At 35.2% G+C, this 15,679-nt stretch overlaps 1 protein-coding gene across 1 annotated transcript in view; it reads left to right on the forward strand.

Moving 5' to 3' along the window:
• LOC120348712 (tRNA-dihydrouridine(16/17) synthase [NAD(P)(+)]-like) overlaps nt 1-15,679 on the forward strand; it is an 89,916-nt gene that overhangs the window by 65,205 nt on the left and 9,032 nt on the right. Inside the window, 4 exon segments of the mRNA XM_039436127.1 lie at nt 2,295-2,526; nt 8,249-8,408; nt 10,779-10,974; nt 14,197-14,445. Coding sequence (XP_039292061.1) covers nt 2,295-2,526; nt 8,249-8,408; nt 10,779-10,974; nt 14,197-14,445 — 837 coding nt within the window.

Genomic DNA, 15,679 nt, shown 5'->3' on the forward strand with positions numbered 1-15,679 from the left:
ATACTAATATTGTTTTATCTTTTCTAATAATATATCATTATAAAATATATTATTATGATGAGATAGAATAATTAAATTGAATCATATTATTATTATTAAATTGATTTAACAAATTAATTGGATAAATTATTTTAAAAGAATCTTTATTGTATTAAAGTCCAATACTGCAGTTGTAGAGAAAAATGTGTACGGTATGTAAAGGTATAAAGGTAAATTTTTTCCTTTTTGTGTAGTTGAGAAGTTGATATGTGGTAATTATGAACATCAAATTAAAAAGACCAAGAAATTGTCAGAAAACCACAGATTTATTGATACTTAGAATTTATTTTATTTATAAATACTGGTTTCGGTAATTACACCATTGTCAATCTCTGATAAACTCTGATAATGACCGAAACCGGTCTTTCTGAGTATCAATAAATCTGTTGTTTTTTGACAATTTCTCAGTCTTTTTCATTTAAAAGGTATGTATTTGATATAGAAGTACTCCTTGAAAAGTCCGGTGTCCCTGGAAACAGCATCTCTAGCACTTTCAATGGAGAAAATAATAGATGACAATCATGGCTAAATCTTCACAATATACTGTACTTACTGTACTGGCTCTTTTCATCAGATTGAAAGTTGTATTCATGAGCGAGGTAGTAGACCTAAATATTGAAATACTATATATTGGAAATATATATACTTTACTGTTCGACCTATACTGTTCGCAGAACTACTAGTGTAATTTGAGGAGGAAATAAATCCATTAAATTCATTCATTTATCACAATAATTTTCATCTACAACTAAAATCAACATCATAAACTTATCAAACCTTCAAAGAAACATGGTGTACGAGGTTTATTTAAGAATGTAGATATGAGGTTTGAATCAAACTTATCACTGTGCAATCCAGGTCATGTAGCATTACCTATCAGTGGAGGGCCTCTAGACTCCAATACTATCCCTTCAAAAACATCAAACATTATGAAAATGTATCTTTCCATAAGGAACAGATGCTCTTTTGTATTTTCTCAAAAGCAACGTGTTGCATCCGAAAAGATACACAAGGAGTTTTTTTTAGTTACATTCTTTTAGTACAACACAGTTTACAGTCTGGGTCCTGTAGCTTTTCCTATCGGCTTATACGTGAAAGCTGTCAGTTGAAGCCTATCAGCTGAAATTCGTTCAACATACTCGTTTCCTTGTTGGTGATACTTGCAACTCTCTCATTCATGAAGAATCTCTGTGTTTAGGAAGCTTCCTTCAAATGCCCGGTCTACACGACAACGATATTAGCGCAAACCTGGCAGGTTTGCGCTAAGTTTGCGTCGTGTAGACTGGATATCGTTGTAAATTTCTGACGTTTGAAGGTTTGTGCTTTCTTCGATCAATCTCAGCCAGATTTGCGTCAATTTTTCTAGGAAAACGATTATGTCTCATCTATCCATCAAAACCTAAATCACTTCAAAATGGAGATAAAGAATTCGCGATTTCAGATTCTGATTCAGCACCCTCAAATTAAATCTGTGCGAGGTCAATTCTCAAAGATACTCAAAAACAAGGAGGATTTTTTAATGGATAATAATTCTTCAATGTTGTTTTCCATCACGATCTGCTTATTATTTAAATCACTTTTTGCTTTTAGAAAAAACGACTAGCAGTCAGAATTTATATCTGACTGCTAGTCGTTTTTTCTAATAGCAAAAAGTGATTGGATAATAATTATCTTATTTACTCTATAGTAATGTAATAGATATAGTTATTCACTCTTCACTTGATAAGCAGTATTCTTGATTATTATTATTATTAAGGAGAAGGAGGAGAAGTGGGAGGAGGAGGAGGAGAAAGAGTAGAGTGAGGAGGAGGAGGAGGAGGAGGAGGAGGAGGAGGAGTAGTTGGGGGAGAAGTAGGAGTAGATGAGGAGGTGAAGGATGAGGGTTGTGGAGGTGGAGGAGGATGTCGATGAGGAGGAGGAGGAGGCATGTGTTACCATTCATCTCATGTTTATAAACACTTCAAAGACTTGAATATGAAATTTATATATGGCTTAGTTTATAATTATAGGTTTGTGATAAAGTTGATGTCGTGTGAACAGAGGTTTGAGCAAACTTGGCTCGAAGTCAGATTTGCGTAAACCCTGGCTTTGAGCCAAGTTTGCGCAAATTTTGTTGTCGTGTAGACCCGGCATAAAAGAAGCTCTATAGGGAGCTTCCTCCATCTAGGGTCTCTGAAGTTTGATGTTTTTGCATACTGTACATTTCACATTTTATTTAGCAGCAAATTGTTAACGATACATATTTTCATTTGCAGTTCAGTACCGATGGAAGAAAAGGAAGACCTGTGGGTGAGACTGGGCCGACCAAGGTTCGTAGTGGCTCCCATGGTGGACGCCAGCGAGCTGGCTTGGCGCATGCTCAGTCGGCGTCATGGCGCCCACCTCTGCTATACGCCCATGTTCCACGCCGTCAACTTTGTCAAGGACCCCAAGTATCGTGCCGAGTCGCTCATCACCATCGCCCAGGACAGGCCACTCATTGTTCAGGTAATGGATCTGCTCAGGCAGGTTAGGTTAGGTTAGGTTATGATATGGGTAGGATTAGGTTAGGTTAGGTTATGATATGGGTAGGATTGGGTTAGGTTAAGGTTGGGTTGTAAGATTATCTTACCCTAATACAGCACAATAATGTGGATGCACAAGTAATGTTTCCATTCACATTCAATCAGCTCTTTGAATGTAATGCTCTTTGTGATGAAGATTCCTGAGCACTGAATAATATCAACCCATTGCTCGGTTTGTTTAATATATTTATCAATGACTTGCCCTACAATGTTGATGGTATATTGGTGATGTATTGCTGATGACACAACAATCTTACTTGAAGGAAACAACTATCAAGATGTCATGGAGAAGGCTAAGATTGCCATGCAGCAGCTCAATGGATGGTTTTATGATAATTCCTTGAAGATTAATCTAAGCAAGACAAATTTTATTAAGTTTTCTATGAGAGGTAATGAGAATGATCCAGCTATTGTGGGATGGGATTGTCCTGCTACTGATAAGACAAAGTTTCTGAGGATTGAATTGCAGGCAAACTTGAAATGGGATGGTCACATAGAGAAACTCCTGAAAAGGCTTTACCATGCTCTCTTTGCTCTGAGGACTGTTAAGTCGAATTTAAATCTCAGGACAGCTCTAAAGGTTTACCATGGGTATTTTCTTTCACTCATTAGATATAGTATTTTGTTTTGGGGGGCTGGAAGAATTCCATACTGTCTTAAGCATGCTAAAACAGTACCAATTTATAAGAGTGGGAGTCTGGATAATCCTGCCAACTTCAGGCCTATATCGGTGGTGCCAATCTTTGGAAAATATTTGAGACTGTGATAACAAGATCATTAGGGAAATATTTCGAAGAGAAGGGTCTCTTCTCGTCGTCTCAGTTTGGATTCAGAACCGGTAGATCAACTACAGATGCGGTCAACAAAATTGTTACAAATGTTCTCAATAGCTTTGAAAAGAAAGGGTTTGCAGGTGTGACCATGTGTGACCTCAGTAAAGCGTTCGATATTGTTGACCACAGTATATTGTTGTCGAAACTTTCTTACTATGGTGTTGGGGGTTCAGTTAATCGGCTTTTGATGTCTTATTTGACGGATCGCAAGCAGACAGTTAGTGTGGATGGTTGTTTTTCTCATGCGCGTGATATAGAGTATGGGGTTCCACAGGGCTCGGTACTCGGCCCGTTATTGTTTATCATAATGGTGAATGATATTTCTTTATACATGGAAAACCAGATTGTAAGCTACGCTGATGACACATCATTGTTCTCCAGTAATGTTGATTTGGAATTGCTGAGGACCCAGATGAGCAATGCCTATGAGAATGTATCGGCTTGGTTCCAGGCTAATTACCTTTCTTTGAATGAAGCGAAAACGCAGACAATGATTTTTAATCTGAGAAACGTGACGAATGAAATTGAAACCGTTAAACTCCTTGGTATAATGTTGGATTCCAAGCTAACTTGGACAAGTCACATTGATTGGGTGTGTGGACGACTCAGCAGGGTGGTGTTTCTGTTAAGACGACTGAAAAATCTTGTTCCTCATCAGTATTTGAAGATTTCATACTTTGGGTTTTTCCAGAGTGTAATGATGTACGGGCTTATTCTCTGGGGAGGGGCAGCTAATGTGGGAAGAATTCTATTACTCCAAAAAAAAGTAATAATAATAATAATTGCCATTTGAAAGCAAACACCTAACCTTCCCAACCTTTCCTTTTAGCTTGTGAAAATTCACATACATTTTACAATGTGAGTAGAATCTTGCTGTTACTTAATCAGCTGTTCAATACTCGGGTGTAATCAGCTGACTATTCTCATTACTAGTTACGTTAGGTTGAGGTTAGATTGGGTTGCGGTTACGTTTGGATAAGGTTAGTGAAGTTGAGCTTATGTAAGTTGTGATAACAAGTACTAGTGAGCCCCCATTTGCTAATAAACTGTTTTACTGATGTTGAGATTCTCAACATATCAACATGTTAAAAAGTTGGAATCGAAATTCAAGACAGAGAGCTGAAATCACGTATTTGCATATGAAGAACAGATTTTAAGTTCCTTAAACACAAATCAGCAATTAACTGGATGATAAATCACTACACATCGCTTCTTAAGTACTTTCAATTATATCCTCTGTTCAATTTCCATTCAAGACAATTTGTTTGCTCTCATTGGCCAACGAACTTGATCTGTATAATGGTCCAAAAAGATATGGGTCAGTCGAATGGCCAAATTTTAAATGATTGATGAAAGCGCTTGAAAGTAATCATCAATCATACCCACAAACGGACAAGGACTCAAGGCTCTAGCTTTGAGTGAAAACTCACTACCTTCATTTAATTAAGAATTTAGTGGATGATTTGGTATGACTGCATAACTTGGGTTCACATGACTTGTATAATTATTATGTATGGAATATTAATTTGATAAAGAATAAACTGATACGACTGGAGTGGAATATACCAGACAGTCTCTGTGGAGTTCCTTCAGAATCACACTTCATCTTTTTACTTTGTAGAACACCACATTTTTGAACCTAACCATATTATTTGCTAGTAGTTCTGTGAACAGTAGACCTCACGCAGTATTCTCATCCTCAAGTACCCGATTGAAACTATAGACCTTATGGAAATACAGCATTAGACTGGCTTCTCCTCACATATCTTGTCAGCTGATTTATGATGAATAATTCTATAGTCTGATTTTTACTCCAATATTGGCGTATGAAGGAGGCTCCTTCTTCCTTTTATATTATCTTTGAAATGCAAAATTTCCAAAAAACCTTGCATATACGTCAACGCGCAATTAAAAAAGGAACATACCTGTCAAATTTCATGAAAATCTATTACCGCGTAACATATAAACATTTAAACATTAAGAGAAATGCCAAACCGTCGACTTGAATCTTAGACCTCACTTCGGTCAATAATCACAGAAATTGTGAAAATTGAACTAGGCCAACTGGTGGTGTCTATTGCACCAGGAAGTATATATTTAATAATTAATAGCCAAACTTATCAATCAATAATTGATTGCATTTATTTGTTTGTTCGAATCAAGATTGCATTCCTCTCTATTTATTGATGAAACAATATTGACACTACTTTCAAAGAAGACTAACCATCAAAAAATAACAGCAGTTGCATGCTAAAACTGGGTGTGGCCAAATCGGATGAGTTATTTATAATCCCAAAGCTTCCAGTTTGACATTGCCTTGTTATTCCGACTAAAAGCAAGTGCAAACATGCGTGCTGACAAAAATAATGCATAGTTAATGATCAATAAACTAATGGAAAATAAAAGTGCATCACAAGGAGACATACAATTAATACACCACTCACTGTCCTCAGAGACAATGGAATGAAATTTTATGATATTTCATCACGCTTTCACTAATATTTAATTTCGAATAATTTTCGAAATAAATATGCAACTCCATATACGAATCATGTTTTCATGATTATTGTTAATTGAGAAAAACTCCGTTCAATGATGCTGATTGAAAAATGAGTACAATTTATTGAAATCAACTGTGAAAAATAATATTCATACGTGGGTGAATTATATCACGATCGTTGGCGACAATTTTTTTCACACTTGAATGCAGTGGTGCCAACGGGGGGGGAGGGTTTATGGACGCAGAATGCGTCCTTGAAATTCGAAGCTGAAATTCGAAATATTTCTTTTAATTTGGGGGGGTCGAACACCCCTGTCATATGTCTTCATCATCTATCACATAACAGAGGCTAACATCACAATAAGGATGAAAATGTGACTAGTAATTAACAAGAATTGTCAATACAATAAATATGATTATTTTTTAATAATAGTGTTCAAATTATTTAAATTTATGAGACATAGAAAGAGAAATTTTACCTTCTAATTGCTAAAGACCTAGTAAAAATGATTTTATATTTTATGTTTCATAATAATTTTATCACATTTTTAAAGGTTGAGATTGAAGTCAAAATACGTTTTATTGAATACTGAGAAAATTTTACTCCCTGGCATTTTCAGCCTTTCCCATTTCCACTACACAATTAGGAATTTATTGGGTTAATAAATTCATGAAACTCTTCGTCAGCAAGTTTCAATAGTTATTTGTGCAACTAGTGCGCAAAGTGACAGTTTGCTGCACTGAAAGAAACGTTTACGCCCGAGCCGTAGGCGAGGGCGGAATGGTTTCTTGAGTGCAGCAGAGGAACTTTGCGCACGTATTTCACATTAAGTTTTTCCTATAGTTACCATTGAATATGAGAAGTGGTTGATCATGGGTAAAATGATGGCTGAAATCCATCAAATGTTTGTCTGTATAAATTAATAACAACTTTCATTTATTTTAAACTTGATAATCCAATTGAAAATTAATAATCGATAATTCATTCAAATTAAAAATTAAATTAATCCAATTAATTTTGAAAATTTGAATAAATCTTAATTTCTAAAAATTTTACCGGCTGCTGTGCTACCGGGCCTTAGTATTAAGAGTGCACAAAGTAATACTTTGCGCACTAGAGCGGAAAAGTGATTCTTTGCGTTCTGTAATCAGTGCAGGAATGCTCACTTTTCAACTTAACTGTAGGAAAAGAAGTTTTCTTTGTCCGGTACCTGTTTTCCAATTAGTTGCTCTTATTTCTCCATCTTCCATTATCACGTCTCCATGTCTACTACAATCCAGAGATCAAAGAAAATCTTTCCAGTTGTAAACTTTGAATTTGTTCTCCATTTTAACTATAGTTAGGTCCACGTTATAATGTCAGTGTTTGATTAGCAATGGTATTGCTATCCTTGTCTATCATTCAACAAAGCGGATAGCGCTATCTCTTTCTCGCTTTGATCTGTTGCTAGATCGTCTTTTAACAATGTAGAATTGATAATTTAACAAAATATTTCATCTTAATTATGATAATTCATTATGAAATTATTGAAAAATATAATTTCTTGCTAAATATAGTCTAATATAACTGAATATTTTAAACGAGAATGAACAGTTAATATTACATGAATAAAACTGTATCAGTTACCGCTATAGGAGGCATTGACAAGACTAAGGATCGGCAACGTTAATCTCCTATGTTTCTCCACTGCCATTATAAACGTGGACCTCACTAAAGGTTTAATCAGAGACGTATAATACAAGTAGCAGTATCTTTTCTCTATGGTTTAATTTCATGCAGGATTTTTATTATTCGAATTATAGTTCACTTTCCTTTGTTTTGCATTTCTGTGAAATTTCCCATTTTAACTGATATGAGTTAAACTTGCTGGATTTGTATGTTCTCATCATCTATCATATAACATAGACTGACATCACAACAATAAAGATGGAAATATTACTTGTAATCAATCAAATCTCTTCAATCAATCAATAATTTTATTGAAAATTCAACACAATATACATAAAATAAATACAAATATAAAAAATCACAATCAAAAATAAATTTCTAATAAAATACAAAAACAGGCTTCATGGTGGGGAGTGCTGAAAAGAAAGAAAGGAGGTAATTACCTAGCCAACTATGGTTTCCCATGTAATAGGCAGGTAGAGGGTATAAAAGTAAGGAATGAAGGATGAAGAGGAGAAGAAAAGGAAAGTAATAGAGAAGAAGGTAGGAAGAAAGAGAGATAATTTTAATAAATGAGAATAAAAATTAAAATAAATATGTGATGTATTATTTACATTTTAGTTGACTTTTGTTTGTTTTACAGTTTTGTGGAAATGATGCAGAAGCCCTGTTGGAAGCGGGACTGTTAGCTCAATCTCACTGTGACGCCATTGATATCAACCTTGGCTGCCCTCAAGCCATAGCAAAACGAGGCAGATATGGTGCCTTCCTGCAAGATGATTGGCACCTACTAGCACAAATAGGTTGGTATTGTCAGATTTACTTCACACTGGTTCCACCTTACGGTAGAAGAGATATTAGTAGATCTTTAAAAAGATGGTAAATGTGGAAGTTGTATCCTTTGAAACCGGATCAGACGTGTACGGCTAATCCTGGGAGGAAGAAGAAGACGAAGACAGCAGGAGGTGGAGGAGGAGGAAGAGTATGGGGAGCAGGAGGAAGAAGAAGAAGTAGAGAAGTAGAAGCAGAAGAGAGGAATAGGGAACAGGGAAGAGGACATCATCTATCACTTTCTTTCTCTTGAGCGTAAATTCATGTCCAGTGCTTTCTGTACTCTAGTCTGTCTTCTGTGTCACAAATTCCCTCTCTCTCAGGAATTTTGTTCTTCATGAAAGTGATGCTCTCATGTGTCCTAGGCTTGTGCTAGATTGATAGTAGACATTTTAAGAAGAAGAAGAAGAAAGGAGAACGAGAAGAAGATAGGAGAAGAAGAAGAAGAAGAAGAAGAAGAAGAAGAAGAAGAAGAAGAAGAAGAAGAAGAAGAAGAAGAAGAAGAAGAATAAAAAGAAGCAGAAGAAGGAGAAAAAGAAGAAGACTGGTTGAATAGGAGTCCTGACTGAAGTGAATCTTCAAATTCAATTTAAATTTTATTTCTCCAATAAAACATAAATACAAGAATGGAAATACACAATACAAAATGTAAAATGTGAAAATTGATCTCAATAATAGAATGAAAATGAAATTCATCATTCGTAGGAAAGCACGATAATCTCGAATAATTATTGAATTGAACTCATCATAATAATATTAAATAGGTACGCTATCACGAATGTTTAAATTGAATTGTTCTGTTCTCTAACAATGATCCAGTGATTCATTCCGTTTTCATTACTCGTTATTACATTATCATTCAACTGTTAAGCTCTGATTTTTCCTTTGATCTAATAAAAACGTAGTCGCTAATCGGTAATTGAAAAATTAATGAAACAATTTCGATGATCCGTTATAATTTAATTCAATATCCACACATCATAATCTTGTTGTTCTCATCTTTTTGTGTGATATTGTTGTTCATCATTTTTTCATTTTCACATATCTTTGTTAATAATACTGACCTATCATTGTGAATTATACTATTTTTTGTTCTTCAAAATTGTGCTCCTAGAACCAATATTGAAAATGAAATGAAAATGAGAAAATTCTCTATTAGGCGGAGTTAGGACTTTCAATTCCTCTCTACCGCTCAACCTCGAAATTTTGACCAACCTCGAATATTTGATCTTAGTTTAACCGAGATTGTGATTTTAAAAGCACAGCAACATTTTGTCGTCAACTTGTGGAAATCTTTGTTTTCAACTAAACGTTTGTTTCACACTCAATGTGGGAAACACACTGAGAAAGTTGTCAACAAAATTCTCCCTTCTACAAGTCCACGCCCATCATGCTCTCTAAAAATTGGCAACTTATGTTGCTCTACATTCCAGAACAGCAACTTGTTTTCTGCTAAATAAACTTACAACTTTGTTGTAGAAAAATATTTATGAACAACACTTGTTTCACAAATTAATAATAATAAATTTTATTCCTCAAATAACAAAAGTACAAACAAAAACATAGCTTCTGCGAAAAGTATACAATTATGTATTTTCAACTATATTCTAGAAATAATTTCTAAATTTACTGAGAAAAGACACTTCCGAGAAATTTTTAAGTGGGAGATGTCATCAAAGTCCAGTATCTTCAATTAATTTTGATGTAAAGAGAAATAAGCAACAAAACTTTGTTAGGTTAAAATGAATTAAAAAGAGAAAAAACAATTTAAAATTGAATTTGAATGCAATTGGTGGATATTCAGCTCCAGTTTAACCAAAAATTGTTAAGCTGCGTTTACACCCAAGTTATTAACAAAATGTTAATAACTTAATCCTTATAGATTCTATTAGATTGAACGGAACTTGACTTACACATTTATGTTCATCTCATGTGTATGATAAGTTCCGTTCAATCTAATAGAATCTATAAGGATTAAGTTATTAACATTTTGTTAATAACTTGGGTGTAAACGCAGCTTTATAGTCCGAGAGATATTACTTTTAACATTAACAGGGGAAACCAGTTTCTCCTTCCACAATTTGTAGGAGAGGATTAGGCATGCTGCGCACAATTGGATATCGACACAAAAGTATGAAGAATGCTATTAGGTAGTGGGAGTGATTAGTGAAGGAAAGAGTATCGGGGCTCTCTGTCTTCAAGTGAGAGCCGTGTTATAAGTAATATCTCTCAGACTTTAGTTTCCGCTTTTTATTTTAAATAACGTAGCCCTAAAACAAATGTATTCTTCACTCTTCATGTGTCGTATAATATAATCATGTGTCGTATTTCTAATTTTGCAGTGAGTACACTCAACAAGGGGTTGAGTGTTCCAGTCACATGCAAAGTGCGTGTATTCGAGAACATCGAGAAGACAGTCGCTTATGCTAAAATGCTTGAGGAGGCTGGATGTCAGATGCTGACTGTTCATGGCAGAACGAGAGAGCAGAAAGGTCCTCTCACTGGAATCGCCAGCTGGGAGCATATCAAGGCTGTCAGGTGAATGAGACATATCACAATTCAATATACTGTGTAATCCACTTGTCAGCTGATTGATCTATATAATTATATAAAAGCGAAATGGCACTCACTCACTCACTGACTGACTCACTCACTCACTCGCAGAACTAAAAATCTACCGAACCAAAAACGTTCAAATTTGGTAGGTATGTTCAGTTGGCCCTTTAGAGGCGCACTAAGAAATCTTTTGGCAATATTTCAACTCTAAGGGTGGTTTTTAAGGGTTTAAAGTTCGTCTTTTAGCATGTATATTCTTCTTATTCTCTTAATTATAATTGAAAAATGTCCATACCATATGTTAATATAGAACTATAATCTAGAGAGAGTACCTCTTCGAAACAGTTGTTAACTGGTAACTAAATTAATAATTTTGTCAGGTTGGCATTAAATTGAGTTGACTTTGTTAGGTTGGCACCAAATTGAAGATTGAAATGCATTTATCGCGGAAAAATTGATTGGGCACTGCTACTTCAATCAGAGCTATTCCTGGGAATATTATATTACTAGCCGTCAGGCTTGCCTCGCTCGCCATATCCATTTAGCCAGACGTTTAGTCTGAACCCCCGACTGGATCGTCCCAACATTATGATAAAAATGCTCAAATGAAAAATGCAGGCGAGCGAAGCGAGCCTGCTGATCTCATTCTTGGACGATCCAGTCGGGGGCGGAGCCCCCTGGCTAGACGGATATGGCGAGCGAAGCGAGCCTGACGGCTAGTTATGAATAATTCCATAGTATAATTAATCCTATCTTCAGAGTAGATGGTTTATATAGTGGTATCAGAGAATGGAGGGATTCCTTTTCTTTTCATATTATCCTTAAAGTGTAAAATTTCAAAAAGCCTTGTGTTTACATCTACGCTCAGTTGAAAAAGGAATATTCCTGCCAAATATCATCGAATTCTATCAACGCGTTTGGCCGTAATCGCGTTACATACAGACAGACAAAAGAAAATCCGAGTTAAAACATAGACCTCACTACGCTCGGTCAATTATTTATCAACCCAGATACAAAATTTTTAGTATAATTTATATTTGGTATGTAATTTTTTGTGATCATTATAAGAAGTGTTTACATAACCTTATTTAGACTATTTTAATCAAAATTAGGGAGAGAAACAGTTTTGGGTTTATCCTGTTGATTCTCTCTTAATTGTTAATTTGAAGCTGTGATTGAGGAATTGAATAAATAATAAAAACGTCTAAAAATAGTTTGAAAAGTGAATGAAGTATAGAACTCCTTGTAGAAGTTGTCAATTCAAGACTCATTTCGAATTTCTCAACTCATCAAAACCTGGAATGTTTGAATCGATTTTTTCAACTCAACTCATGGTTTTGAGTTTGAGTTTTCAATGAAAGGAAAAGTTCGAATCAACTCATCTAATTTCATCAATATAGTACACATTACTCAATTCTTTCAAATTCTTGAATTACTGATATTTTTTGCTCTAAATTTTATTTTATGACATGAAAGCAGAATATTCTATTCCTTCCAGCAAAGTTAGATTTATTCGCACAAATCATAATGAGCCTCGAGCATCGAAATTTGAGTTTTCTGCTTCTTCAATTAGTCTTCAAACTTGTTTACTTCAAGTGTTGTATTTCTAAAAAAGGCTTTCCGCTATTTTCATGAATATACAAGCCTCGTTCAATCACAAGTACCACTTGAACTTCGAAAGTCTATTAACAACTTGAACATTGATTTTATCTTACAACAGCGCAGTAACGTCTGCTATTCTTCCTAAATTATTCAACATGCACTCATTGTCTAATCTCTCACTTGTCACTTGTCGGCGTCAATTTTTTTTCTATTAAAACTAGTCACTAGGACTAACCATTAATTTTGTTCTGTTATTTCTTATCCTAAATCAATTTTTATTGCTAAAGTCTTCCAGTGAAGCCTACAGTTCCAATCTATAATAATTTCACTACTTTAAATTATTTCACTACACTTTTAATTTGATTGCCTTAGAACCATTAGGCAATACACGTTTTGTGCAAATGAATCTTGATAGAAAACAACAAAATACAGTTCTTTATTTTCTTTATTTATATATATTTCTTTATTTTCATCATGAACAATAATATTTATTGTACTGCAAAATAAGGTTAAAATAAAGTTATAAGTTGAAAAATAAATAAATGAGTGAATTTTATATTGTTGTAGAGTGTTAAGATCCCAGTGGCAACATTCTACATTTTTATAGTATGATGTTTGTAAAAATGTTTTGAAAAATAATAGTAGTTTATGCAAATGTTTTATAATGAGACTCTTGAATTCACTTCCAACGTTAGTTACTTCTAACGTAAAACCCAAGCGAAGCGAGCGAAGCAAATAGCAAAAACGTTCATTAGGCGCCAGATTTTTTTCTTTGTAATGCTTTTTTATATTGTATTTTTGAGTTCCTTGTTAGTGATTGCTCGACAAGTCATTGACCAAGTCCTACGTGACATTAAACATTGGTGAGCCTTTAAAATGCTTGCTACTTACGGAGTCCGATGGTATTGTATGATCTATATGAATATGTTTTGAAATTGCAATAAGGATATATTATGAAGATGAACGAATCATCGGTTTTATTACAAGCCGATTACCTACTTTTCTTCCGATATATCTATCTTTTCTTCCTCTTTAAATTTAAATTGATTTTTATTTAATTAATACTAAAAATATATTATAAATAACCTATTTTTATTTCATTCACCATATGTATCTTATACTTATATAGCCCAAAATCTTTTATTGTAACACAGCTAATCTTGAGAACTGCTGAACGTAATAGTCTATGTGGGTTCTTAAGGTGCGTACACATACTCGTGCTTCCAACCCGCACCGAGCACGCTCCTCCCTCGATCATCAATCGCTCTGCTGGAGTGACGTTCGGTCTTGGAGCGGAACGAAAGTCTGTACGCACCTTTAAGGTGCGTACAGACTTTCGCTCTGCTCCGCAACCGAACGTCACTCCAGCAGAGCGATTGATGATCGACCGGGGAGCAACAGTGGTTCGACCGGGGAACGCGAGAAGATCTAACATCTTCCGTAACGTTCATGATTGTTGCGTGGGCGGAGCGACTGTGGTTCGATGGTGGTACGAGGGCGGTACGAGGGAGGAGCGTGCTCGGTGCGGGTTGGAAGCGCGAATATGTGTACGCAGCTTAATATTCATTTTATAATTGTAACTATTGAATTTTTTTGTTGCAGAGAAAGTGTTGGGATCCCGGTGCTGGCGAACGGCAACATCCAGTGCTTGACGGACGTGGAGCGGTGCCTGCGGGAGACGGGGTGCCGGGGGGTGATGTCGGCCGAGGGGAGCCTCTATAACCCAGCCGTCTTCGAGGGTCGCAACCCCCCCTGCTGGGAGATGGCCACCGAGTATCTCGACCTTGTCGACCAATACCCGTGTCCAAGGTCGTTTATTCGCGGCCATATGTTCAAGATTTTCCACCACTGGTACGTGTTCTAAATTGAACTGGTTCACTGGTACACTGGTTCTACACTAATACTGGTACAAAGTTCAATCTTGAATGATAATTCCTTAAACTTGAAGGTCTAAACTTGAATGATAATTCCTTAAACTTGAAGGTCTAAAGCTCTGTCATGTCAATGCCTTCTACAGATGGTAGCTGATACAGGTTTATTGATGTGATATTATTAACTGTTCATTCTCGTTTAAAATAATCAATTATATTTCTCTGTTGTATATCCATACTTTTTCACTGTTAAAATTAAACTTAAATTTTAAAAAACACTTTTGAAGTGAAAATACACTTACTTTTGTAGTGACGTATATCAATTATATTTTATTAAGCAAGAAATTAAATTTTTCAATAATTTCATAATGAATTTTCATAATTGATATGAAATATTTTGTTGATTGATTCTTAATTCTACATTGTTGAAAAACGATCTGGCAACAGAACAAAGCGAGAAAGAGATAGCGCTATCCGCTTTGTTGAATGATAGCAATACCATTGCTAATCAAACACTGCCATTATAAAGTGGATCTCACTATAGCTGTTGTATCATTCAAAGCAAGTGTCAGTTCATAGTATTTTAATAACCGAAAATAATATTTGCTTTTCTCAATGTACAAACCCAGTGAAAACATTCAAGTAATAATTCCATGTTTCAACTGAAAGAGACTTTAATTTAATTTTCAAATTCTCAATTGAGGCCGCCAAGAAATTGGATTCAGTGGAGTGTCATAATCGGTATCATAATCTAAACTTGAATGATAATTCCTTTAACTTGAATTATCGAGAATAATGTCCACCTCCAATGTGCAGAGTATTATTTCTGCATACAGCACCAGACAGACGTCTGCACTCCTGGTATCGAATGTTGCAATACATTCAGATGTCCGTCTGTCTCCGTATGTCTGCTGACGTTTGCTTGCAGACTTTTGATTTTTTCTCCGTCTGTCTGATGCTGTGTGCGTTCGCCTTTACTGCGCCAATATTTGGGGAAAAGTTCAAGGAATTCATGCCAAACTATCATTTTCCCAATTAACACTACATTATAAAAGTGGATTTATTTATGTCATCGTGTACATACTATACCGTTGCTTGAGAGAAAGCACAAGGAATCATGCCAAAACAAATTCTTCTTCTTATTCATACTACATTACAAATATACATTTATTTATGTCTTGGTGTTCGGTAGGGAACAAGTAAACTGGAAACAG

This window comes from Nilaparvata lugens, chromosome 10, assembly GCF_014356525.2.
Source record: "Nilaparvata lugens isolate BPH chromosome 10, ASM1435652v1, whole genome shotgun sequence".
NCBI classification, from domain to species: domain Eukaryota; kingdom Metazoa; phylum Arthropoda; class Insecta; order Hemiptera; family Delphacidae; genus Nilaparvata; species Nilaparvata lugens.